General features: G+C 46.5%; 2 protein-coding genes across 2 annotated transcripts in view; both read left to right on the top strand.

Annotated features, from left to right (window-relative positions):
* The window catches only part of Cfap52 (cilia and flagella associated protein 52), a 40,545-nt gene extending 38,027 nt beyond the window's left edge, over positions 1–2,518 (top strand). Inside the window, exons 12-14 of the mRNA XM_059270936.1 lie at positions 17–119; positions 987–1,098; positions 2,071–2,518. Coding sequence (XP_059126919.1) covers positions 17–119; positions 987–1,098; positions 2,071–2,246 — 391 coding nt within the window. The 3' untranslated portion in view covers positions 2,247–2,518. The remainder of the gene's footprint in view (positions 1–16; positions 120–986; positions 1,099–2,070) is intronic.
* Positions 2,519–5,299: 2,781 nt separating this feature from the next.
* Positions 5,300–27,541, top strand: part of Usp43 (ubiquitin specific peptidase 43) — a 51,774-nt gene continuing 29,532 nt past the window's right edge. The window contains exons 1-3 of the mRNA XM_059270653.1: positions 5,300–5,909; positions 14,944–15,075; positions 25,003–25,106. Coding sequence (XP_059126636.1) covers positions 5,400–5,909; positions 14,944–15,075; positions 25,003–25,106 — 746 coding nt within the window. The 5' untranslated portion in view covers positions 5,300–5,399. The remainder of the gene's footprint in view (positions 5,910–14,943; positions 15,076–25,002; positions 25,107–27,541) is intronic.

Below are 27,541 nucleotides of genomic sequence, written 5' to 3'. Positions count from 1 at the left end.
TGAATCTACTTTTCAGGCGACTTAGGAGGAATCAGATGATCCTGTCCAACACCCTATTCCAGTGTGTGTGTTATCACCCCGAGGAATTCCAGATCATCACCAGTGGCACAGACAGGAAGGTAAGCACAGATGGCCGGCCCTCCACAGCCCAGAGTTTCATGTCTGCAGATTCAATCAACTGTGAATGCCTGCAAATGCTTGAATAGGGGTAAGGGGTGGATTGCATCTTTACTGAACAATTTATTAAAGTGTATAGATACAGGATGTGCATAGGTTACATGTAAACAGTGTGCCATTTTAGATAGGGGCTAGAGCTTGTTTGCATTTTGACCCCCATGGGTGATACTGTGGCCTTACATTGACAGTCCAGAGGAACGTCTCCCCTTCTTAGCACCCGTCTCTCCCAACTTGGTTTCCCATTTCTAGACAGGGATCAAGGTTAGGTGTTCAGTTTCTTTAAATCCCACCCTATGGAATATGATGTTGCTTTGGGCCAGAAAGGCAAGTTAGGGTCCAGTGGTGGATAAAGATGAGGTGAAGATGAACTAGGGTCCTGTCAGACTAGTGCAACACCCCGTCCCCCAAACCCTGCCAGAAAGAACTCTCCCTCCCACCAGGCTTGCAGCTTGGCTCTCCTCCTCAGCGCGCAGAAGCAGATTCCCCCAGTGGCTCTTCCCGTCTTTATTTTACATGTTGCAGCAGACTCAATCTGCTTTGCCTTATCAAAAAATCTCTTTCTGTCACCATCCAGGTTTATCGCATATCAACATCTCTTTAAATAGCATGCAAATTTCAAAACCAATACTAAAAATAATAAAATGGTTCCTCCACCCCCTCGCCACGGCCTATTTATAATTCCAACTAGTCCCCCTCCCATGGTGTATTTTTGCTAGCTTCTATATAAAGTGGAGGGATCTTTTGTTAGCATGTGTGTGGATGATTCCACTGCACGGACTCCTGTCTAATGCCTTTCTCCTGCATTCCAGATTGCTTACTGGGAAGTATTTGATGGGTCCGTAATCAGAGAGTTGGAAGGTTCCTTGTCGGGATCAATCAACGGTATGGACATCACTCTGGAAGGGGGACACTTTGTCACAGGTTAGTCCCAGTCCCAGGTAAGATAAGAAAAACCACCAGGGGTCCTGATTTTGGAGGACAAGGAACTCTTAGGTGGGAGGCAATTAGAAGAGCTAGTAGAGGGTCTCAAGGACACCTTGGTTAACACTCAGCCCAGAATAGCCCACCACCACCACAGCTGGAAAAGTCCCAAAGTCACACTTCAGTGCGGGAAGACATGTACAGGGCAAAGAGAAAAGCCAAGCTTGACATCACAAGGTCTGCTCTCTGGGGTAGAAATGAGCCTTCCAATGTCTTCTAGTTGCTTTCCTCTGTACTTTCAGTTGTTTTTGTTTTGAGATAGGGTCTTGCTATAAGTAGCTCCCGCTGGCCATGAATTTGTGATCCTCCTGCCTCGGACTCCTGAGTGCTAGGATACTAGGTAGGCCATCCTTCCTGGCTCCTCTGCTGTCTTTTTTACTTAACTATGAAGCACCAGTTTTGTTGTTGAAGAACGTGACATCTCGACTCCTTCCCATGAATGAACTAGTCAACGTTTTCTGGGGGCATCTACCACGGGTCACGGCCACTAGACCAGCATTAACACAATTTCCTGCCAGGCTTTTTGATTCTTCAGGACATTAATAAGTGCTTCAAAATAAATCAAAGTTCCATAAACACACTGACTTAAAAAAAGATATCAAACTATACACAGTGGGATGCCAATCACATACACAGATGTGTGCATACACCTCTACATTGGTGAAGAGCGAAAGGGGAAAAAAATTAGGGTATGTTTAGTGGTTAATTCTGGGTGGTATTTTCCTTTCCACTCTACATTTACTAAAACATACATAGATTTTTTTTTTAGATAAAAAAAAAAAGCTTTATATAATATGGATTTTTCTTTCTTCAAGTTGGCACATGGGGGAATGTGTTGAAAATGAAGCAGTTATGTGAGGTCAGGGCTGTTTCACTGTTCTATGTGAGTCATGTCATGTAATCGTTTTTCAGGTGGACATGACCATCTGGTCAAAGTTTGGGATTATAATGAGGGTGAAGTGACTCACGTTGGGGTAGGACACAGTGGCAACATCATGGGCATCCGGGTAAGTCCAGGAAACCGGTACATCATCAGCGTGAGTGCAGATGGAGCCATCTTGAGATGGAAGTACCCATTTGCTTCGTGAAGCATGCAGGATCCCTCCAGCCTCCACCCTGTACTGAGCAGAGGCCTGCCCGAGACCAAGTATGGAGAACTCCAGCACCAGTCTTGATTCCTCACATCTATTTTTGTTCTGTAGTCAAAATACTTTATCTTGATGTTTCTCTTTTCCTCTATATAATACATTTTACAATCTTAAATTGTATGTTGAAACTGAACTATGTTATAGAAAAAATTTTGTCCAGAATATAATTTTTTTTGAGTTTTTATTAATAAATTTGAAGGTGCTGTCTTCTGGCCATGACCTTTTTTCTATGTCTCCCCAAATCAACAGGCATTTCTCCTGATCTGTTCCCAGAGAGGAATGCTATTTTCTTATAAAAATAAGATGAAGTGGCCTGGCGATGGTGGCGCACGCCTTTAATCCCAGCACTCGGGAGGCAGAGCCAGGCGGATCTCTGTGAGTTCGAGGCCAGCCTGGGCTACCAAGTGAGTTCCAGCAAAGGTACAAAGCTACACAGAGAAACCCTGTCTCGAAAAAACAAAAAAAAAAAAAAAAAAGATGAAGTGAGTTTACCTATGTGTGTGTGGTTATGGGGATGGGACTAGGGCCTCACGCATGGCTAGGTAAGTGCTGTTCCACTGGGCTACCTCCCCAGCTCAAACTTACCTTTTAAATTATCAGTTTATTGGTGAATCGGCATAGACAGTTAGGTTTGAACCCAGATCTTCGGGCAGGTATACAGCTGTGTCCACACACCCCATAGAAACAACATAAAGAGGAATGATTTATTCTGACTCAGTGTTTCACAGGGTTTGATCCACGCCGGCTTTGTCCCAGGCCCTTGAGCAGAACCTTATGGTGAAGCTTATAGGTGCCCATCATGGCAGGCGGGAAGGAGAGAGGAAGCCAGTGCAGGGGGCTGGCTCCTCACCCTCTTTATTCACTCCAGGTTCCTGGTCCATATGATAGTACCACTCATATGTAGAGTGAGTCTTTACCATATGATAGTACCACTCATATGTAGAGTGAGTCTTTACCATATGATATGATAGTACCACTCATATGGAGAGTGAGTCTTTACCAACTTAATCCTCTCAAGAACCACCCTTACAGTCTCACCCAGAGGTACCCTTCAATCTCCAAGGTGATCTTTAAAAATTATATTTACTTATTTATTTATTGTGTGTGTGTGTGTGCCCATGCTACAGCATATATATAGAGGCCAGAGGACAATCTGGGTGGTCAGTTCTTTCTTTCCATCAGGTGGTTCACAAAGTTCAAGCTCAGGTCCTCAGGCTTGGTAGCAAGCACCTTTACCTGCTGTACCATCCCAAAGGCTCTCCTACGTGATTTCTTAATGATCAAACTGGATATCAAAATTAGCCTTTACAAAAAGCTCATAAAACAATTTTAGCTTCAGTTTTCTACTTTGCCAAGTAAGAATAAATTTCCACTCAGACGTTTATTGTGAGACTTGAGTGAGCTGAAGTGGTAATGCATCAGCCGCCAGCTGCATTCCAGACAGAGTTAAACACCAATGCTTCCTTAAGTTATATTAGCCAGGCATGGAGGCACACACCCAGGATTCCAGCACTCAGGAGGTTAAGGTTGAAAGACAGCGTTCCAGACCAACTTGGGCTACACAAGTGAGATAGAATCCATCTCACCAACCACCCCTACCCCAGCCAAAACAAAACCAACAAAACCCCTAAACTGTTACCAAACACCAACCAACGCCCCCCCCCCCCAAAAAAAAATCCCTGTGTGTTACTGAGGATCTTGGAATGATCTCAAAGGTGAAATTCGGGAGATGATTCATCAGAGTCAGCCAAGACCACGGCATCTTCAGTACTTACCAAGAGGAGGGTGATGAAATGAACCTTATGAATTAATCAACCCCGTGGGTATCTTTTCCGGGGAGGGTAAATGGTGGCCTTTTACGCTTCAAGCCTCGGACGCTACAGTTTATCCTTTATCCTTAACTTCTGCATCTTTTTGGCACCAGGGAACTGCTGCAATCCTATGTGAGAGATTTAATAAATGATGACCACTTATTAAATAGCAAGTCACATTTCTGGGTACTGACGTAATACTGACTCCAGAAAGCTGCTGATCTCTTTTTGAGCTAGAAACTGATGAGAAATTCATTTTGCAAGACCTTGCCTGATTAATTATAAACCTGACAGTTATAGGATAAAAGGAGCAGAGGCCTCCAGGGTTACCCAGGGAATAAAGGGCGGGGCAAGGCCAAATTAATTCTGATTGGATAACGATACCAGGATTTTACATAGAAGAGTGAAACTGCAACCGAGTAGGGGGCGCGCCTGAGAACCGGAAAACTTCCTGCCTAGCAAATTCTAGGGTTGTAAAGGGCTGGAACTCGACAGGGCAACCAGCGGGGGTCGAGTTCCGGTTTCTCTCCTTTCTTTGCCTTAACCTCTCCGAGCTCCCTTCACCAATGAAAACCAGGACGATCAAGTCTCCCAAGTTTTTGGAAAATGACTGTAACCTAGTGTGAAAAAACGAACAGCCGCAACAACAATAAAAACCCAGTAAGAAAAAGAAAAAACAAACCCCTAACCCACTAGTACTCCCAGTTCAGGTCCTGGGGTGACTGGTGCAGGCAAAGCCTTGCAAGGAAGTGGCGCCACCTGACCGCACACACCTGAGCCTGGGCTCCCCACCTGCACAGCTGCCAGCGCGCACGCCTCTCTGCACACCCGAGTCACCGAGGACACCGCTCGCCGGTCCTTTTTCGTAGTCTTCAGCTGGCTTCTACGACCAGAAAACTTAGCCATAGCCAGGGCTTGGCTTTCCATCCCCGTGTTATCCTCGCAGCTTAGGGATGGGCGGAGAAGGCGAATAGAGGTGAAAGGCCTGTTCCAAGGCGGGAAGGAAGGGCGGGGAAGTCCACTAGGCGGGCTCCCGGGGATTGCATTCCCAGCCCGGGCCGCTGGGGCGGGAACCTTGCGGCGGACACTGCCCCAGGACTGGATTCCCGCGCGGGGCGTGGCGTGGCGGCCCCGCCCCTGGCTCCGCCCTCGCCCGGTGCCCGCACACCTGGCTCTCAGGTAGCCGGCGCCCCACGCCTCTAAGAGGCGGTGAGTGTCGGGGAGCTGCCGGTCCGCTTCGGGCCCCGGGGACTGTGCTCCCGGACCACCGTGCTCGGCCAGCATGGATCCCGGCGTGGGGGACGCGCTGGGAGAGGGGCCGCCCGCGCCCCGGCCCCGCCGCCGCCGTTCCCTGCGCCGCCTGCTCAGCCGCTTCCTGCTAGCTCTGGGCAGCCGCTCCCGCTCAGGGGACTCGCCACCCCGGCCCCGGCCCCAGGGCCAGCCCGACCCATACGATGGCGATGGAGACGGGGGCTTCGCTTGTGCCCCGGGCCCGGCACCAGTCGCTCCCGGGAGCCCAGGACCGGATCGTCCTCCGGGACCCCAGCCCCAACTGTCTGTGGGCGACGGGGCGCGTCCGCCCGGAGCGCAGGGCTTGAAGAACCACGGCAACACCTGTTTCATGAACGCCGTGGTGCAGTGTCTCAGCAACACCGACCTGCTGGCCGAGTTCCTAGCACTGGGGCGCTACCGGGCGGCGCCGGGCCGCGCCGAGGTCACCGAGCAGCTGGCGGCGCTGGTGCGCGCGCTCTGGACGCGCGAATACACGCCCCAACTTTCCGCAGAGTTCAAGGTAGGCAAGCGCCCGCCGCCGTCCGCAGCCTCCTCCGACCCTTCTGGTTGCGGTTACTGAAAAGCGTGTGAACCACCAGCCGAGCCGGGTTCTGAGGGGGGTCCTCTGTAGATACCACTTAGCTAGTCCAGCCTCGGGTTATCGCCTTTGTTTTGAGGTGACGTGTTACATTGTCACTTGCAAATGCTTTCCTTTGAAATGAGTTTCTCCCTGGTGTTTTGAGGTGGGGTGGAGAGAGCTGGCAGCCTTAAGTGTATCCAGTAGCAGTTTTGTGTCTAACAAGCAGTTGTTGAAGGAGTGAGGCTTGCCCAACAGGGTGAGTTAGAGCTTCGGATCTGGAAGGGTGCAGAGGGGAAGTCAGTCCTTGAAGACCAAGGCTTGGAGAAGGAGGTGATACAGGCGTGGAGAACAGAATATCGAGAAGGACGCAGACAGGCCAATATCTAGGAATAATCCAGGCAGAATGATCAGTCAGGCAGGCGAGGTTCTTCAGATCATGTACGACTGTGGACGAGGTGGCTTTGGATGATTTAAGCCCAATAGCTGCTGAGAAACAGTGGGTCAGGTACTGTGACAAGTTGGGGGAGGGAGCCAGAGATTGCTAATTTAGAGATGACGTCCCTTAATTTAATTCATATTAAATTCTGACAGTATGTGTGCAGGAGATAGCATTTGTTATTACAAATGCTATTACAGTCCTCTTGCTGGGGACGCTGCGGGGTCATGAGAATGGGTTAAAGTAAGGGTGTGGGGTCCCAGTCGGAGGAAAGTGTTCCTGATAATTGATGCATAGGGCTTGCTTCCTGCTGCAAAACCGCAGCTCTGGACAGAGAGCTGAAGTGCCCCGAGGACGAATGATTGTTATTGAGGCGAGGGCGAACATGACTGTCAGTGTTCATTCCATAAACATCTTGAGTTTCAACCCGAGAAAGCAGTCTTTGTTGTGTTAACCAGCAAGGATGCTGACCACTGCCTTCCTCTCCCACCTCGATTCCTGAAGAAGCACTGTGTTGCAATAGTCACACGATGTCATTGGTGTCACTTTGGGGCCACATTTGCTTTTCAAATGGGATAGGCAGTGTAGTATGGTGGTCGAGAGCAAGATCTTGTAGACAATGACTCAGTGCTTAACAAAGTCATGCAAAGCCTTGAGGATGTGAGTTCTGGCTCCAGAACCCAGGTCAAAAGGAACGAGGCCGGGTGCCCCAGTACAGGTCTATAATTTCACCATGGGCCTGTAGTCCCAGCGCTAGCGGGACTGAAGCAGGTGGATCCTTAGGGCTTGCTGGCTAGACAGTCTAGCCGATGTGTGAGCTTCTAGATTCAGCGATAGAACCTGTCTGAGAAAAGGCAGAGAGTGACTGAGGAACACACTTGGTTGGTGCTCACGTATGCATGAATGCACTGGTGGGCACACATGCAGAAAGAGCAAGGTCTCTGGGGCTTTATGATTTTCATGCAGATTAATCTTTTCTCATCTGTGAGATTGAACTCTATGACAATTACTTCATTATAAGGTAGTTGTGTTTAGTGGGTTATATATAGAACACTGAGAACATGCCTGGCTCCTGTGAAATGTTTATTCTAGAAGTACACTTCCTTCCTGCAGAGAGACCTAGAGGAGGAAGGGACGTGATCTTTGAGGAAGCTTTCATTTACCAGACGTATTCCCACCCGATTACTACTGCAGTGAGAGTGGCAAGTGGTTTGGAAGAAACTCTTAAATTCGTCATCACTGCCAGTGACTCACCAGGATTTCCTCTCTTCTGCTGTCTGAATGCCCGGGTCCTGGGAGCTCCCAGCGCCTTGGGGAGCTGACTGATAACCAAGTTAGTGAGGGGGATGTAATCTGGGGTTTCCTTGGGACTTTCAGGTGACCAGACTTGGAGGATAGAGTGGATTTCAGAATCCTGGCTTTTAAATCTTAGGGATGGAAATCCAGGTGGGCTCTTATGGTTACTGAAACTTTCACGGAGTCAACACGTGTTTATTGACTGTGGAGACATTCGACTAGGAACATGGACTGTGTGATGAGTGGCAAGTGCAAACCCAGATCCTGGGACTGAGGGCCAAGTCTGAGTCCAGATCCAGGGACTGCTCTCCAGGAGTTTACTATCTGGAGGAGAAATGGACGTCAGCACAGCGGTCACGCAGGCCCTCAATCAGAACTGGTGACGAGATGGAAAGGAAAAACACAGGTGCTCTGAAAGTTGTGGCAAGAGGGTATGGCTTGTTCGGAGGAGCAGCCCAGCCTTCCCGGTTGAGGTCCCTACGCCCTGGGTTGGGTTGTGAAAGATGAGGTGTCGACTAAGGACATGGAAGATGGGATATCGTGACTGCAGGCCTGGGAAGGGAAATGACAGCCCAGGAGAGGGGTGGAGCAGGAGTGGGAGTAAGGCCCAGAATCCTTTGGACAAATCCATCCTTGAAGGATGTGGCTGGGGAGGAGAGTGGAGAATTAGAGATCTGATCATGTTAAGGAGATGGCCTTTTAAGATGAATAGCTAGCTTCAGACCCAGGAAGGGTCCAGCAGGTGGGGCTTGACCCCACCCCTGCAAATAGGATGGATTTACAATGTTTTCCCTTCTTGAGCCCAGAGTTACCAGTTTCCCACATATAGCAGGACCAAGTTTTGTTTTAACAGAAAATGGATTAAATACACTTAAAAAAATCCTCTCATAGTCTGTACTTATTTGATTTTCTAATGATATAGTTTATGTGTATTGCAAAAAATTAGGAAGTATAAGAAAAATCTGTAACTCCTCAGATATAAACCATTGTAAACTTGCTGTGTGTTGTAAACAATTAGAAATTCTAGTTCTGGCTAGGCCGTGGTGGAGCACGCCTTTGATCACAGCGCTCAGGAGGCAGAAGCAGGTGGATCTCTGTGATTTCAAGGCCAGCCTGGTCTACAAGTGAGTTCCAGGACAACCAGGACTGTTTCACAGAGAAACCCTGTCTCGTAAAAACCAAATCAAACCAAACAAAACGTCCCCCCCCCCCCGCCCCCACACACACTCTAGTGTAGCCAGAAGGTTTCTCCTGTCCCGCTTAGCCCTGCAGTCCTGCAGCCACTTATAAAATAATCACTCAGAGGCTTAATATTGTTTACAAACTGTATGGCCTATGGTAGGCCTCTTGCTGTCCAGTTCTTATATCTTAAATTAACCCATGTCTATTAATCTGTGTTTTGCCACATGTTTCATGGCTTTACAGGTCTGCTGGCATGTTGCTCCTTGGGCGGCAGGCTGGCCTCTTTCCAGACTCTGCCTCTCCTTTTCCTGTCTCTCTCCTTGGATTTCCCGCCTGCCTCTAAGCTGCCTTGCCATAGGCCAAAGCAGCTTTATTTATCAACTAATCAGAGCAACACATATTCACAGCATACAGAAAGACATCCCACAGCACTCTAGTTTTGCATTGTGTTTGCTTGTTTGATTTTGAGCTAGGGCTACATGGCTGAGCTAGCCTGGAACTTGCTATGTAGACCAGACTGGCCTGGAACTCAGATCTACCTGAATCTTCACCCAAGTGCTAGGGTTAATGGTGCACTGCACTCTACACCCTGCTGCACTCTTTCTTTCTTTTTAATCATGTAAGTATTATTACAAGAGCTTTTGGCATTAGAATAATGTACAGAACTTGACTTTTAGTGATTGAATGTGTCAACAAATGGGCCAGTCTTTTGTGGAGAAACTGTTGTTATTAGGTTTTCCAGTTAATACACTGTACTGAAACTCCCTGTATTTTTTTTACTTTTTAAAAATTTCTATTTCTTTCCTATTATGTAAATGAGTCCTTTGCCTGCATATATGTCTGTGCACCACATGGCACCTAAGAGGGCCTTGGATCCCTGAGAATGGAGTTACAGATGGTTGTGAGCCATTATATGGGTGCTGGGAACCACACCCGAGTCCTGGAAGACAGCCTTAACCACTGAGCCATCTCCAGCCTCAATTTCACTGTATTTAAGATTTGTTCTCAGCTTATTTCCAATGTCTAATTCCATGAGTAGAATCATGTTTTCAAAACAAAAGAAACAACTGTTTTTAATACCTTTCTGGTTTTACTTTTAACGTAAACCTTTTTGAGGTGTAAGTTATGTAATGGGGTGCATCCATTTCAAGTGCTGAATTAATTTTAGCAAGCGCAGGTACCTGGGTAATCATCATCCTATCTTAAATATTTGCCCGCCCTCCCTCCCTTCCTTCCTTTTTTCCTTCCTTCCTTCCTTCCTTCCTTCCTTCCTTCCTTCCTTCCATTTTTCTTTAGTTTTTGAGACAGGACCTATGTAGCCTTGGTTGGCCTAGAACTCACAGAAACAGTCTGCCTCTGCCTCCTGAGTGCTGGGATTAAAGGTGTGTGCCACCAGACCTGGTACCTTTTTTTTTCCTTTCTAAATTAACTCCATTGGTTTTGATTATTATTATTATTTCATTTACAATCCTCATCGATTATATCTTTCCAAATAATAATGCCAGGTGACAGATACACATGTAAGAAATCTCCAAGAGGAGGGCTGGGCAGTGGTGGCTCACACCTTTAATCCCAGCACTTAGGAAGCAGAGGCAGAGAGCAGGCAGATCTCTGAGTTTGAGGCCAGCCTGGTCTATAGATGATTGAGTTCCAGGACAGGCTCCAAAGTTACACAGTGAAACCCTGTCTTGAAAAAAACCAAAAACAGAAAAAAAAGAAAGAAAGGAAGAAAGAAAGAAGGAAAAAGAAAGAAAAGAAAAATAAATCTCCAAGAGGAGATTGGATATTCTTGTCTCATGAACCCAGTCGCCCCAGCTTTATGAGGCTTACAATTTACAAGAAAAACTGTGTATATAGTGCATAGCAGGATGCTTTGAGGTATGTATACAGGGTAAGATGGTTAACTCAGAATAATTACATAATCACTAACATCATGTACTTAACCCCTTTTAGAGGTGAGAACACATACGACCAGTTCTCTTTGCAGTCCCCAATCCCTAGGACCTCATTACTGTTTCAGCGGCCAGGCTTTGTAATGGACCTCTCTGACTTACTTGGTGCAAGGTCCGGCTGGTTTTCACCTCTCTTCTTTGATTGGGAGTAAGGTGGAAGTACTTCCCTGTGTCTTGTCTGGTCTATTCTTGGAACTGTCTCCTCCACTGTTTGTGTATCCATTCGGCTTTGTTCTTAACATTCTGTTTGCTTCCCTGTGTTCTCCGTATTCTCTATAAATATTTTATCCAAATTGTTTCTTTTTCTCCTACCTCAATGCTAGAAGCTTTAGATTTGTTTACGCTATGTCTTTTTGTAAATTTTTTTTTTTTTTTAAACAGTCTTAGTGTGCAGTCCTGGCTGGTCTGGAACTCAGTGTTCTCCTGTCTCAGTCTCCTGCCTGCTGGGATCAGGGGCATGCACCACCACACCCAGCTATATCATAGTTTTTCATATGTATTCTATTTTATGGCATACTAGTTTTTCTATGGTTATAATAAGGGTTTCAGCCATCTGGAATTTCTCTTAGCTTATGTGCTTTAAATCAAATTTAGATATACAACGATGTACTAGAGGCATTTTCTTTTATTTATTTTAACTTTTCTGGTTTATTTTATTTTTATTGATTTGTTAGAGAGAGGTCTCAAATATCCCAGGCTGGCCTCCAGCTCACTAAGTAGACAAGATGACCTTGAACTTCTGATGTTCCTGTAGCGGTGCCTCTTCCTTGAAACAAAGATTCATTCTTTGTTTCTCTTTTTTTTCCTTCCTTTTGTTACTCTTTTTTTTCTCCTCCCATGGTACTGTGGTACTAAGGATTGAACTCAGGGCCTCTCACAGTAGGGAAGCACTTTACTACTGAGCTATATCCCAAGTTTCTTCACTTTTGTCTTGAAAGTTACGGACAAAACAGTAAGAGGAGAAATGGAAACAGTAAAAACTATTGGGCAGGAAAAAAAACCCTCTAGATAGAACTATTAAATAAGTAGAAGAAATGTTGAAATCACCAGTGTTTGGGAGAGAACACACATATACTCTCTCATATACACACACTCAAACACATACACACTCACACTCTCATATACACAGGCACTCTCACACATACTTTCACACACACACACACACACACACTAACTCTCATATACTAACTCTTACACACACACTTGCACACACACTCACATGCACACAGAAGTGTAGATGTAATTCTGAATGGTTTTATTAAATAAGAAACACAGAGCCAAATACAGAGTTAAAAGCCCAAGAGGTCAGAGCAGTAGCCTTTAGCTTACCAGCTGCTGCCATCCTTCCCCTCAGAAAGAGACCTACTTCCTGTGTGTCTGTCTTTTTATTGACTTTCTGTTCTGCCTTCTCATTGGTTGTAAACCCAACCACATGACCTCCTCATCACTGCCTGTCTGTACAGACCTCCAGGTCTCTATGGTTGGTATTGAGATTAAAGGTGTGTGTCTCCATGCTGGTGGTGTCCTTGAACACACAGAGATCTGCCTGTCATGTGATCGGGATTAAGGGCGTGTGCTACCACTGCCAGACTTCTGCTAAATGGCTTGTTATTAGCTCTGACCCCCCAGGCACTTTTATTTATTAACATACAAATAAAATCACATTTCAGCACAAATAAAATATCACCATACAGAAGACCAAGCTATGGTGTGCTGCAGGATAGACACACCAACTATCATGCTCGTCTTTTGAGTATTTTACACATACACTTACACTCACACTCACATGCACACAGAAGGCCAAGCTATGCTGTGCTGCAGGATAGACACACCAACTATCATGCTAGACTTTTGAGTATTTTAGCTCCTGTGCATTCTGCGGTGCTTGGGATCCAACCTTGGGCCTTTCACAGGCTGGGCAAACTCTCCACATTGAGCTACACCCCCAACCCTTGGTCTCTTGAGAAAGAGGTCTTGCTGTGTAGCCCAGGCTAGCCTGGAATTTAAGATCATCCTGCCTTGGCCTTTCAGGGTACGGGTGTGAGGCTCCACAACTAGCTTTCTCTTGGATAATTTTGGTCCATAGAAATATCTTTGCTTGTGTCTCTTATTTCTCTGAGTTACATTCTCCAAAGTGGAATTACTGTGTGTATGCGGAGAGACATTCGCTTTTTAAATTTGATTTTTACTTATCATTAATTGTGTGTGTGTGTGTGTGTGTGTGTGTGTGTGTGTGTGTGTGTATGGTGGTGGTGGGGACTGGGTATGCGCACACATGCATGTGAGTGTCAGCCTGCCATAGAACTTGTATGGGGATTAAAAGACAGCTTGCAGGTTCTCTTCGTCCACCATGGGCCCTGGGGATTGAGTTCAGGTTGTCACGATTGGCGGCGGCAAGGGCCAGGTCCCCAGCCCTACACAGTTTTGTTGTTAAGATCCCGTCTTATCGGTTTTCTTGAAGTTGTCGAATTTTTTTGTGAGACTTTGATTGTGATGCAGCCTGGCTATGAGGAAGAGAATTCACAGCGAACTGAAGGGGACAGAACCCATGGGAGCCTAGACAAAAGTGCTGGCGCAGACCAGGCTTGGAAACAGGGAGGAGGTAGACATGATGGCACACATCTGTAATCCTGGAGCTAGGGAGGTGGAGACAGGAGGATCGGAAGTTCAAGGTCATCCTTGACTATATAGTGAGTTTGAGGTCTGGACGACTGCAGGGGAGATCTTGGTGGTGGTGAGGAAGGAGGAGAGAGGAGAGAGAGACTAGATAAAGATGGGAGTTTGGGACATAAGGAGTGAAGGCGTTTGGGCTGTTTTGTGCTGAATAGTAGGATAAGGGAGGATTTGCTACCTTCGCTGTGCTGCAGGAAGACTGGTCTGGTCTATCATGAACCCAGTGGGCTAGTGGGGAAGGGGTGTGGTCCCTACTTAGATGTGGGCCGATCAACCCACACTGCTGAGTTCTGACTATTTCTGTTCACCTAGATGAGAAGATCTGCCCTACTTGGTTGGAGGGGAGAGGCAGAGGCATTTGTGGGGAGCAAATCCAATCCTAGGCTGCTCCTGGGAGGGAGGTTCTGAGAGATGGCATCAGTGCTAAGAGAAAGGACAGGTTTTAAAGCTTCAGAGTCGAGGGTCTGGCTGCAGAACAGAAAGAAAGGTTGGTACTATGAGACAGATTTGTGGGTGGCTTAAGGGTAGGGTAGGGACGCCCTGTTAATATGTTAATATGTCTATAGATAAACAAGGAGTAACTTTTTAGTATAGTGTCTTCTTCCTTTTCTTCTTCCTCCTCCTCCTTCAGCAGTTGTGGGGATTGAACCCAGGGCTTTGTGTATTCTAGGCAAGCATGCTATCCCTGACCTACACTGCCGGCCCGTACGCTTTCTGTTTTGTTTGCTAAGTCAGGCAGGCTTACCTAGGTGGGTGGTTCAGCTACAGGGAACCTTAGGGGAAGACGCCAACTAACGGGATCAGAAGGAAGCCCCAGCGTTTGATGAGGGACCTACACACATTGTATCTTAGCAAGCCAGTTTCGCTGTCTGTATGGTCCTTAGCGAAGAGAGTGGAAGCCGTGGGAGTTAATGCAGTCAGCCAAGGAGAGTAGAGTGAGAAGGGTATTTTCCTGTGAGGTGACTTGAGAGAGTGTGTGGAAGTAGATGATGAAGGGAAGGTCAGTGGTGCATGGGATCCCAGTGATGAGAGAACAAGAGCTTCAGGGAAAACAGATGGTCCATCGACACTGTGGAAGGATTTAGCAAAGAACCTGACCCAGTAAAGTGCTTGCGAGTGAGCGCAAGACCTGAGTTTAGATTTCCAGCACTTGCATGGACGCACACACAGACACATGCACACAAACACACACACACACACACACACACACACACACACCACACACACACACACACACTATTCTGCAGAGACAGCCTCATGGACCTGCCTTCTATTTGGCAGACCCATATACTAGCTGGAGGCGGGAAAGACTATGCCTGCCTATGTTGTTTCCATGTTGTTATTTCAGGTCAAGGCTGAAAGAGGACCTCTTGATAGCTGGATGCTTTCATTTGTGTCAAGGCCCAAGGTAACTCTTGTCTTTGTTGCCTTTCAGAATGCTGTTTCCAAATATGGCTCCCAGTTCCAAGGCAATTCCCAACACGATGCCCTGGAGTTCCTGCTCTGGCTGCTGGACCGTGTCCACGAGGACTTGGAGGGCTCGGCTCATGGACTGGTGTCTGAGCAGGTTAGCCAATCTCTAAAAAGCAAATGTTGATCTTCCCTTTCCTGTGGGTATTTCCTCAGCTCCTTGGATCCCAGTGTATTCCGGTCACTGTGTATACCTTCTGGTTTTAGACAGGCATTCCCGCCTCTTACAGTATTTCTTGTCTTCCTTCATCCCAGTGGTAATTGTGAATAGGATTTCATTATGCCTCTTAATTTGGAAAACATTTTTCTTTGTATGTATGTGTGCAGGTGCAAATGTGAAATGTCAGAGACTGACGCCAAGTGTCTTCTTGGATCATGCTCCACCATATTTTTTTGAGACAGGATCTCTCGATAAACTGGGAGCTTGCTGATTTGGCTAAACTGTCCGGGCAATAAGCCCTAGGGATCCTCTGGCCTCTCCTTCCCCAGTGCTGAGATTGCAGGGGCACACTGCCACGCCTGGCTCCTGCTTGGGGGCTTGGATTTACTTCCTTATGCTTATGTGGCAGGCACTTTTCTCATTGAGCCATCTCCCCATCTCCCCAAAATATTTCCCTTAAATTTTTTCCTGCCTATTCTATGCAATTGTCTGGGCATCTGGAGCCACGAGAGTCATTCTTTGTTATTTTTAGACAGTTCTGGTTCAATCGACTCTTCTATGGCTCTCTCGGTTAGTGTATCTCACAGAGCAGGCATTTCTGTTTTTCTTAAGACATGGGTGGGTAATTTCTGATTTTGATGAAGCCCCAGACCTTGGGACAAAGAAAGCATTGTAACCCTGTGGGTCTGTTTCTGTTGTTGTTGGCTTTTGTTTTGTTTTGTTGAGATGGAGTTTTGTTATGTAGCTCAGGCTTGAACTTGGGGCATTCCTCCTAGCTCATTCAGTCTCTGTAACGCTGGAGGCTGCAGCTTGGTCAGAGAGTCCAAGCTGGTTTTAAACTCTCAAACTCAAACTCCCCTGCCTCTGCTTCTCTAAGGGCTGGAATGACAGTTGGGTGCCACCACACCCAGCCACACTATAATTGTAAAATTGTATAATTTGTAAAAGTCGCAGTTAATTGCCATATCAACTGTGTTCATTATGAGCTTTCCTAAATTAAGACCAATAGTGGCTTGCACTTTACTGTGATCTCTTTACTGCTCAAGGAAAAGTGAATGAAGTTAACACTACGAGTGAGCCAAGTTTAAGTAGCCAGAGCCTTAAATAGTAAGTATCTTATGCACCTTGGTAATTAGCCAGGAAGCAACACATTTTTGGTGGGTTTCACAGACAGCTCAGACCCAGCTCCCAGAATTGCTTTATCAGCTTTTTTTTTCTTCCCCTCCCCCGCCCCATGGTACTGAGAATTGAACTTCAGCCTCAGGCCTGGTGGGCAAGTGCTCTACCACGGGAACTATGTTCTCAGCCCTTTCGTTTTGTTTTATATCTGGACACCTGATTGCCCATCCTCATGAATCCACTAACAGTAACAACAAACCCCTTGGGAAGCCAGACTTGATGGTGCATGTCTATAATCCCAGCACAACAGTTAAGGAAGGGTCGGTCACGAGGCTGGAGAGATGTTTCAGTGGTTAGGAATCAGTACTGCTCTACAGTGGACAAGAGTTCGGTTCCTTGTTCAACAGCAGGCAGCCCACAAATGCCTGTAAATCAGCTCCAACGGATCTCCTCCTTCTGACCTCTGGGCACCTACACACACACACACACACACACACACACACACACACACACACATGCACACACACACAGACAAGCACAGAGGCATAACTCAAATTAATCCTAAATAAAGGGGAGGAGATTAGGCAAGATTCTAGCCCAAGAGACTCTGGCTTGAAAGCCCATTCTCTTGTTTTAAAAGCAATCACTCCAGTGACTGGAGGACACCAGGAAAACAAAAGCAGAGGTCACCCTAACAAAGCTCCAGGTGGAAGCCAGGTGTGGTGATGTACGTCTTTAATCCCAACACTTGGGAGGCAGAGGCAGATGGATCTCTGTGAGTTTGAGGCCAGCCTGGTCTACAGAGTGAGTTTCAGGCTGACCAGGGCTACACAGTGAGACCCTGTCTCAAAATGAAACAAAACAAAACAAAACAAAACAAAAAAACCCCAGGGAACTACACACCAACGTGGTACTGTTTCTGGGTTGGGAGGGGAATGGGTGATTTTTTTTTTCTTCTTATTTATAATCATTTTTCTCTGGACCTTACTCAAATCTTTTTGTTTTTATATGATAGAAATTTAACTTCATCTGGCTTAAGGAAAGGGCATTTGTTGTTCTTTATAACTTGCAATTCTGGTTGAAGCAGCTTTGGGTGGGACTGCATCCAAGGTCCCGGGTGATGTCACCGTGTCTCTGATGCTGTCTCTTCATTCTCTTTCTGGCTCTGCCCACATGGTAGCAAGAGGGCCTTCTGCATTGCTCACAGAGTCTCCAGAGCCTGGCATGCCAGAGCAAACATTGATTGTCCCAGCAGAGTTGGCATGCTCATTCCTGGGCATGTGGTCAGAAGAATAGAACAGTCTGATTAGACTCCTCAGAGTCACATGCCTGTGGGGAGAACATGGGCCGAGGAAGGCTTTTACAGAGTCAGAATTAATTGCTAGCCCAAAGAATACACCACTGGGCAGATACATGTTGTCTACTTCTGTGCCTTCCATAAATTCAAAGAACATAGTTTGAAATGGGAAATGTATACACACACACACACACACACACACACACATACACACACACTAAGGATACCATTTACTGAATGTCTATATTGTATATCAAATTTGATGATTTTCATTACTTATTTTATTGCCTAGTATATAGTAGACACTCAGTAAACTTATTAAATGGTTGTCTTATTTTAATATTTATAATGATAACTCATATTCTATAATTAGGGGAAACATAGGTTAAGGCATTTCCCAGGGTCACTCACTCTTTGATAGTCTCATATAGCTTAGATTGAACTTGAACTCACTATGTAGCTAAGGGTGATCTCAAAGGCTTGATTGTCTTGTTTTGCCTTCATGCCCCTTGGTGGGACATCTGCTGTGGGATGTTCTGCATGTCAAATTGCTCTGATTGGTCAATAAATAAAATACTGATTGGCCAGTGGCTAGGCAGGAAGTATAGGTGGGACTAACAGAGAGGAGAAAAGAAAGAACAGGAAGGCAGAAAGAGACACTGCCAGCCACCACGATGACAAAAAGCATGTGAAGATGCCGGTAAGCCACGAGCCACGTGGCAAGGTATAGATTTATAGAAATGGATTAATTTAAGATATAAGAACAGTTAGCAAGAAGCCTGGTACGGCCATACAGTTTGTAAGCAATATAAGTCTCTGTGTTTACTTGGTTGGGTCTGAGCGGCTGTGGGACTGGCAGGTGAGAGAGATTTGTCCTGACTGTGGGCCACGCAGGAAAACTCTAGCTACAGACATCATCTTCGACCTGGTGGAAATAGGATTGAGTCTGGACCATCTATTTCAAATCCAGGGTGCTGGACCTCCTTTCTTGGAAGCATCTGTGTCTTAGTTCCCCAGTAAAAGAGAGGTATGGAGGCCGGGCAGTGGTGGCGCACGCCTTTAATCCCAGCGCTCGGGAGGCAGAGCCAGGTGGATCTCTGAGTTCGAGGCCAGCCTGGTCTACAGAGTGAGATCCAGGATAGGCACCAAAACTACACAGAGAAACCCTGTCTTGAAAAAAAAGAGAGGTATGGACGGGTGTCTTCAGTTCTTGCTGCTATATAAACAAGGACTCTCCTGTTCTCTCTTTTCTCCTTCTGTACTGGGAAGTTCTTCCTGCCTGGATAGGTGGGATAGATAGCTGGGTTAGTTTCCTGTGACTGGCACAAAATGGCTGTGGTAACCACTTGCGAAGAAGAAACGTTTACATTGGCTTTGGGAGTTTTCAGTCTGGTCAGGTGGACCCATTGCATTTGGGGGGTGATGAGGGAGCACTTCATGGTGGGAGCTGTTTATCCCGTGGTGGCTGAGAAGGGGCTGGATTCCCACGGTTCCCTTTCAGGGCATGCCCATGGTGACCTAAGACTTGCCCCTAGGCCCTGTCTCTTAAAGGTTCTACCAGCTCCTAATAGTGAAAGCCTGGGACAAAGCCTTAACCCATGGGCCTTTGAGTGACATCCAGACTTCAGCGGCAGTCTTCCAAACTGCCTTTCACTTTCCCTCTCCATCCCTTTGATAGCAGGAAAAATCATTTGGCCTAAGGACAGAGAGGGTAAGCTATGTGTGTCCGAGTCCCAGAGCTAGTGAGTGGGAGGGCCCGTACACAAATAAGGAAATGACACTCTATATCAGGATTTCTGAACCTGAGCACTTTGGCATCTGGGGCCGGATAATTTTTCCTGTGTGGCGCTGACTGGTGTGTCATAGCGTTAGCACTGTCTTTCTGGCTAGGTGCCAGGGTCAGTACTGACTTGTGCTAAATGTGTGTGCAAACACTGCCAAATGTCCCCTGCATGGGAACCCAAATCACCCTCTAATTGAGAAGCTCTGCGCTAAAATCTTTGTTCCCGATGAATATGTGCCACCCCTGAATGGTTCTTTAAAACATTTAAGTTTATTTACGTCATGAGGGCCTGCTAATCATTCTTCATAACTTCAAGATCCAGGAAAAGTGGCCATGATTGAAAGTTAGTCTTTCGACTTACTTCTTTCCCTCCCTCCCTCCCTCCCTCCCTCCCTCCCTCCCTCCCTCCCTCCCTCCCTCCTTCCCTCCCTCCCTCCCTCCCTCCTCCCCTCCCTCTCTCCCTCCCTCCTTCTATTTCTCCTCTTCCTCCCTTCTCTCTTTCTTTTGGGCTGGGGATAGACCCCAGGGCCTTGTGCTTGCTAAGCAGATGTCTACCCCTCCAGCGACACTCCCAGCTCCCAGTACTGCTCTCTGTGACATTCTCCACACCGAAGCCAGATCTCTTCAGAAAGGGAACAAGGTGATGTCATCTCCTGCTTGCCTTGCTCTGATGGCTTCCTACAGACCTGGAACCAAATCCTTGCTGACCGGGCCTGCTAACCAACCACTCAGCCTGATTCCTCTCCCACTCACTCTCTGTCTTTACCGTATCAGCGTTCTGTCTGTGGAACAGGTGTGTTAGAAGCAGGGCATCCCTGGGCAAGCTGTGGAGGTGGCTGCTGGCCAGAGCAAGGGACTTACTCAGCCTCACTCAGACCCTATGTGTGACACCAGCAGTGCCTCTTTCTCTGTCCCCCTGAAGTTACTTCTGGAAGGTGGGCTGCCTTGAGGCTTGGCCGTGTATCTTTGGCAGAGCCTTTGTGGTTACTTAGCAGGAAACTTCATTTTTTCCTTCAACAAAGAAAGCTCCTGCCCTCTGTGTAACTCTGAGTGATTTTCCCTTCTGAAGTTATTTCTGTACTGAGGACACAGGAAAGCCATACAACGAGATTCATTTGTAACTGGAATAGAAAACGTAAGGGCCGCTCTCTTTTCCATTACTTTAACGACTCTCAAATACTTCCATCCTGCGAAGACTGTATTTTCACTGCCCTCTAAACACCAACACATAAACAATCTTTTTGATGGGTTTCCAGAAAATTCTACTTTTGCAGAATAAAGGTGGGAATGAGTCTAGGGAGGAAACACAGCCAGCATGTATTAAGAACCTACTGTGTGCCAGTCAAGAGTCCTCCCTCTCTCCCTCCCTTCTTACTTTCTGAGACAGAGTTTCCCTCTGTAGCTTAACCTAGCCTCAAACTCACGCCATAGCCCAGGCTGGCCTCAAAATTCAAAATGTAGCGCAAGGTGCCTTTCAAGCAGTGATCGTCCAGTTTCAGCCCCCCCCCCCCCCCCCCCCCCCCCGGGCGATGGGATTACAGGTGTGAACCTCCATGGCTGGTGTGTACCTCATCTCTTGATTTGCACCCAGCTGCATGCCAGGGGACGCTGCTGAAGTATACACTGTAGCTCTGAGAGGTATCAAGGTTTGCTCACCTAGCAGACCAGATTCACGTGCCTCTGACCTCATAGTCCATGCTTTGTGAATGACTTCCTGCTGCCCGTCCTTCTGTCTGGCTCAACATTTTCTTTCCTTACTCCATCCCATGGTGACCCCATCTACTGTCATGCCCAGTGTCTCAGCTTGTCATCTCTATATGGAACTCCCCTGCATCATTCTAAGTTCCTGGTTCCAAGCAACTTGAGCCTCTCTAAGCAGAGAATGGAGATGGTCAGCTAGGGAGAAGCACACGGGATTAAATGGAGAGCTTGTCTAGAATGAGACAGCTCTGGGTTGACACGGAGCCTCGATGGCGGGAACTTTCTTGTTTAGTCATGACAGCTGGAATCGGTGTTCTCAGCTTAGGTCACTCTGCTCATGTCCTGGCAGGGACATCTGAGTGCAGCTTGGGTCATGGACCTGTCTCTTGGTAGGGAATTGAGCTTTTCTTGGGGAGACTTAAGCAAATACATCTTTATCCTAGATAGGTCACCAGTGACCAACCAAATTAACCATCCCATCCATGGTGAACCAATGACCTTATTGGGCTTAATCACAGGAACGTGGTTGAGGGGCTTAGAGCTGTGTGTGACCTCAAAATAGCCATATCACTAGAAGGTCCCATTCCAGTGTGGGTGGTGATCCCTAAAGCCACACACATGGAGTTCTCTACTTTTCAGGAAACTTCTGGCTTCCTCTATACTTCCTCTATTCCTCTATACTCTAGAACCTCCTGAGAGCACTCGCAATTGGGTTGGGATTACAGACAGCTGACAGGGCATAGGAAGAGGGTCTAATACCCTTCCTAGGTCCTCTTTTATGAGGGAGCATCAACAAGCTGGGGGTATGGAGAGTCTCATGTGGGTAATCACAGCTGTGCTCCACTCAGAGGAAAACATCCCGCATATTCCCATCTAGGAACTGGACAAGGTCTCAAGAATTATAAATCCTGGGCTGCCAGAACATTCCCGTATCTGCACAATGCAAGTTCATACCTCCTGGCTCTTGCAAATATTTGCCACTCCTCTGTCTGGCTGTTGAGTCACCCTTGAACTTGGCATGTCTTTCCCAAGCCCCATCTCCTTTGACTTCTGTTAATGACACCCGTGTCCAGCCACCCCTGAGTGGGAACCTTGGAGGTGGTGTGTTCCTCCCTTCCTTTCTTCTCCCTGGTTCTGCTGAACTGAGAACTCCTCACACAGGGTCTCTTGAAATCCCCCTCCCACCCCTTTTCATCTTCATGGCTTCTGCTCAGGTCACCTGCTTGTTACTTAGACCCTTAAACCTTCTCATGTCCTTCTTTTCTTGGGAATGGTTGTTGAGTTAAAGCATCCCTATAAGCATGGATCTACCACTCTGGTTAACAAACAAACAAAAACAAAACTATCAGATATCTCTAATATGTAACACCCACCACCTGTTAATATTCAGTATGTGCCAGGCTAAGTATGGATCATCTGTCTGTCTATCTATCTATCTATCTATCTATCTATCTATCTATCTATCTGCTAGACTTTTTTTTTTTTTGTCAACACAAACTAAATTTGTCTGAGAGGAGAGAACCTCAACTGAGAAACTGCCTCCATAAGATCAGGCTTTGGGCAAATATATAGGATATTTTCTTAATGATTGATAGGAAAGGGCCTAGCCTATTATGGGTGCCACCCATAGTGCCACCTCTGGGCTGGTGGTCCTGAGTGCTATAAGACAGCAGGCTGAGCAAGCCACAAGGAGCAGGCTAGAAAGCAGCACCCTTCCCTGGCCTCTGCATCAGCTCCTGCCTCTAGGTTCCCACCTGGTTTGAGTTCCTGCCTTGGCTTTCCTCAGCGGACTGTGACTTTGGATATGTAAAACAAATAACCCCTTTCCTTCCCAAGTTGCTTTTGGTCATGGTGTTTCATCACAGCAGTAGTAACCCTGACTAATACACTATCTATAAACGACTCTTTAACTCCTTAAAACGTGCCTTCTGTCAGATGGGTGCCATCATCTATATTAGAATTAGGGAACTGTTCGTATGCCGGAGACGTAATCCCCACACTTGTGTATTAATGGTATCTTGCAGTGCTGGCAATGGATCCCAGGGCCTCACACATGCTAGGTAAGCAGCTTCCTACCACTCAGCTCCAGCCTCAGCTTTGTTAATGGTGTTTGGAAATAAGCCGGGCACTTTGGAGGGTAATTGAGACAGATGAGATCATGAGAGCGGGGTGTGCCCATGACGGGATTGGTAGCTTCGTAAGAGAGATGTCTGCTTTGTTGTGAGCCCCGAGGCCCTTGCCAGGTGCTGAGAAGATGCTAGTGCCATCTTCTAGTTCGTAGAACTGTGAGCTAAACCAGTTTTTCTCAGTTTGCCCAGCGTAGCGGTGCATGCCTGTAATCCCAGCATTTGAGAGGTATGAGCCAGAAAATCAGGAGTCTTAAAGTTGGTCTTGGATCTATAGTGAGTTTGAGGCCAACCAGAGCTACACAACCTGCCCCAACCCTCCTACCCCTCCCCCCGTGAGACCCTACCTAAACAAACAAACAAAAACAACAACACAAAACAAGGAAGAATAAATTCCTCAGTTTGAGTACTTTATTATAGCAACAGAAAATGGATTAAGATTAAAAACTACAAAGCAAGTAAATACGATTTAACTGGGTTAGGAAAATACTAGCCACTCACGTCATCACTGTTAGAAATGCCCAACAGAAACAATTTCAGAGAACACAGACTGCTCATGGTGACACAGGGGCCAAGAGGACGTGCCCAAGGCCCTCAAATGCCAAAAGCTGGCCTGGGAGCTAGATATGCACAGAACACACGGATGCGTGCACAGTGCTATAGTATAGCTTTGTGTTGGAGGTGTTTTGAAAACTGTGCCTACTTGGAGATGAAGCTCAGTGGTGTAGCCCTTGTCTAATGTGTGTGAGGCCCTGGGTGTAATCCCCAGACCTCCAAGTATGCGAGTGGGAAGGGAAAGATGTCTAAAATGACTCCTTAGGGTAGTCAGGATAAAAAAGAAAAACTGAGAAATTGAAATACAGTGCTGTCAGGCAAATTATATGTCTGGCCTTATATGGATGCTCAGATAGTTACTAAACAGCTTTGTATTATGAGGAGCTGTGATTGGAACGGCCCCCTGGACAGCCTTCTCTAGCAGTGTGGGTCTTGTGTATCAGGGACTTCTAATTGTGTAATTGTATCCCCAGTGTGGTGTAGAGTGGGCTGAGAATAAGGATAATTAGGGAACCTGGAGAGCTAGAGCTGTTCATCCTGGGAGTGATAGCCTTCCAGAGGAGACTGGGGACATTGGGGTGGGCCAGAGCCCTGAGGGAGGAGAGGTGAAAGATGACCCAGAAAGATACATATTAAGGATGCAGGGATTTGGATCTGATGTTTGCAGATGTGATTAAGAATGTTGAATTAGGGTAATTAACTTGGATTATCCAGGTAGTCCCTTAGCATAATATTGAGTGTTGTTATAACAGAGGCAGAGGGAGTTTGGAGGCCACAGAAGACAAAACAACATAAATAGAGAGCTAAGAGAGATTTGAAGATGCTGGCCCTGAGGACAGAAAGGTGTGGCCGCAAGGCAAGCAATTCCAGCAGCCACCAAATCTGGAAGAGGCTAGGAGAAGATTCCTGCCTAGAACCTCTGGAGGGGGTGGCACCTGTCAACACCTTCCTTTTGGACTATTGATACTGATTTTTGGGTGCCATCAGCCCCAGGGTGGGGTTGGGGCTGGGAGTGTGTGTGAGCTCTCGCTATGATCATCCTTTAGTTCTGCTTTCAGCACATATATGCATATACCCTTTCTCAGGGATTCGGGGGAAACGGTGAGATTGAAAGGACATTGAGTAATCGTAAAGGCAGTATTGAAGATCACTGCTCCACAAGCCTCAGGAAGGGATGATGTGGGCATTGTGGGGGTGCGGGTAATGGGCTTCATGGTCTGGAAGCAGCTGTATGACATAATGTGGACAGGATGTCATCGGATTTCTTTCCTGTTCCTTTGCAGCTGCCCCCAGATGCGAGTAAGGCCTTGGAGGACCTCCGGCCATCTGCAGCTCCTCCCTCCTTAGGCCCCAGCTTTGTGCAGAGCCACTTTCAAGCCCAGTACAGGTAAGAAGGGGCATGTTCTTAGAATGTGCTCTCCAGGAGCTCTGCACCCTGGTCATCTGCATCCCATTGCCCTTAACCCTGCACAACAAAACAACACAACACACAAGGACCCTTCCCATTCCTTTCACAGCCGCAGTTAGTCAGTCTCCTGTGGTCTCCAGCCTTGAGGATTTCTTCTTTCCCTTCTTGGCTTCTTGGAATGGCCTTCTGCCCTCCCTGAAAGGAAAGGAGTGGCTGGAGGATGGTTCTTTAGAACAGGGATGTGGAAACCAGAATATCCCCAGCTGAAGTCATACTGAAGCTGGGGAGACTCTTCCTGTTTGCTGGGCATGGCCGGAGAGCTCACTTTGAGTTAGTCATTTTGTGAGCTCAACACAGCATGGGGGATATAGAAATCATCACATGGCCTTTCACTTCAGGAAACAGGCACCGTGGGTATTTCTATATGAGAGTATGGATGTTTTAAGAATTATGGTGTTTAGTAAAAGATACCTGCAGCAATGAGACTTCAAAGAGGAGACCCTAGCCCCAGACTGCTTGGCCACATGTGTCTTTTCATGGGCTTTGATAGCCGATAGGATCAAATGGGTGGGAACACACTCAGCGGGGATGACTACAAGCTTCAAGATGGGAATGAGCACAGAGGCCAAGGCTTACAGAAAACCATTGGATATGGAAAACCTCTTAGGTGGGACTCCTACATCTGTGTATCTCAAACATCAGTTTTTAAGATCCATTTTGTTAAGGCTGGAACAAAATCAAAATTGAACATGTGAATAGCATGATGACATGTGTCTGTAATATCTAATGTCATGTTAAATATATGTGTATCCTTAAACCTTCATCATTAATTTATGGTAAAAATCATATAAAATCCTACTGGTAGTTTGTTAATGTATAATATTTAGTCATCTCTAATGATTTCACCTATATGGTTGAACCCAGGACTTCTTGCTACCTATGAGTTAATGCCCGTTGGTCAGCATTTCCCCATCCCTTCTCCCTGATCTCTGGTAATTGCCATTCTGTTCTCAACTTCTGTGACAGAGTTTTTTTTTACAGTCAATGTGTATTATTTACATATAATTTGATAATACATTTTATATTTTATATACTATTAAAGTATAGTGCTTATGCTGTATATGAAATTAGAATGAGGCTATAGTTCAGTGGTAGAGTACATGCTTGGCATATGCAAGTTCATATTCTTGAACCAGTTGGATATGATACAAGTGGATGAAGTTTGATCCAATACAACTCTATGGGTTCAATTCTTACCACCATAAGATCCAACCATCCATCCATCCATCCATCCATCCATACATACATACATACACACATACATACATAAAAATAATTAGCCAGTTACTTAGAAATTGTTATTTTTTTCCCGAATCACTCATATCTTGCTATCTGAAATAAGTTCAGGGCTAATCTAAAGGTCAGGTTGGGACAGGAGATGTGGCTCAGCTGTTAAGAACACTTACTGCTCTTTCAGAGGACGAGTTTGGATCCCAGCCCCCACATCAGGCAGCTCACAAACGCTCATAGTTCCTGTTCCAAAGAATCCAAGAGCCCCTCTGGCCTCTGCAGGCATCTGCATATGCTCACATGCACAGACACATATAAATAAATTTAAGGAAAAAAAATCAAGGTCATCTTCTTGAAGGAGTTTGATACGATGTAACTCTATGAAAGAAAACGTGCTCCTGGTTTTGTTTTGTGGAGGCTAAAAAGAATCAAAGAGTGAAGCAGGGATCAGGAAGCTTTCCAAACACAAGAATATATCCCGTGGCCTGTTCTGCACCCCAGCACACAGTGATCTGAAGAGGTGGGGGGATCTGAAGAGACACTGGGTAGCATAGGGAACCCCACAATGCCGTATCCAGTGGCCGGCAAATGCTGTGGGACACACTGCTTTTTATCAAAACACTGCCTTGTTTCCCCCAGGTGAATTCACCAGTGGTGTACGCTGGAGTCCATGTTAAACAGAAAGGACTGGGCACTGGGGTGTGGTGGGCCTAGCAGCATGCCTAGCAGCCTTGAGGCTGGCTGTGTGCTCCGGTACTCCCACCAGCAAGCAAGGAAACAAAAGGACAACTGGGGACTTTTTCCTAAATCACTGCTATCCTTCTGGTAACTTCTATCTACTTAAATAACTTGTATCCCCAAGATCTAGCAATGAGCAGATGCCTCAGGTGAATCCATGGGTTTATCTTCCTGCTTGCCTATATTATTATTATTATTATTATTATTATTATTATTATTATTACAATTATTATATTATTTTCTTTGAGATAGTGTTTTGCTATATAGCTCAGGCTGGCCTGGAACTTCTACCTCAGCTTCTCAAATGCTAAGATTATAGCTGTGAAACAACACATCTGGCTCCTGGGAAGTTTTTAAATTTAAGGTGCCAGAGTCTCTCCTTCCTC

Source organism: Peromyscus eremicus, chromosome 8a (assembly GCF_949786415.1).
Source record: "Peromyscus eremicus chromosome 8a, PerEre_H2_v1, whole genome shotgun sequence".
NCBI classification, from domain to species: Eukaryota; Metazoa; Chordata; class Mammalia; order Rodentia; family Cricetidae; genus Peromyscus; species Peromyscus eremicus.
This window is presented reverse-complemented; position numbering and strand designations above follow the sequence as displayed.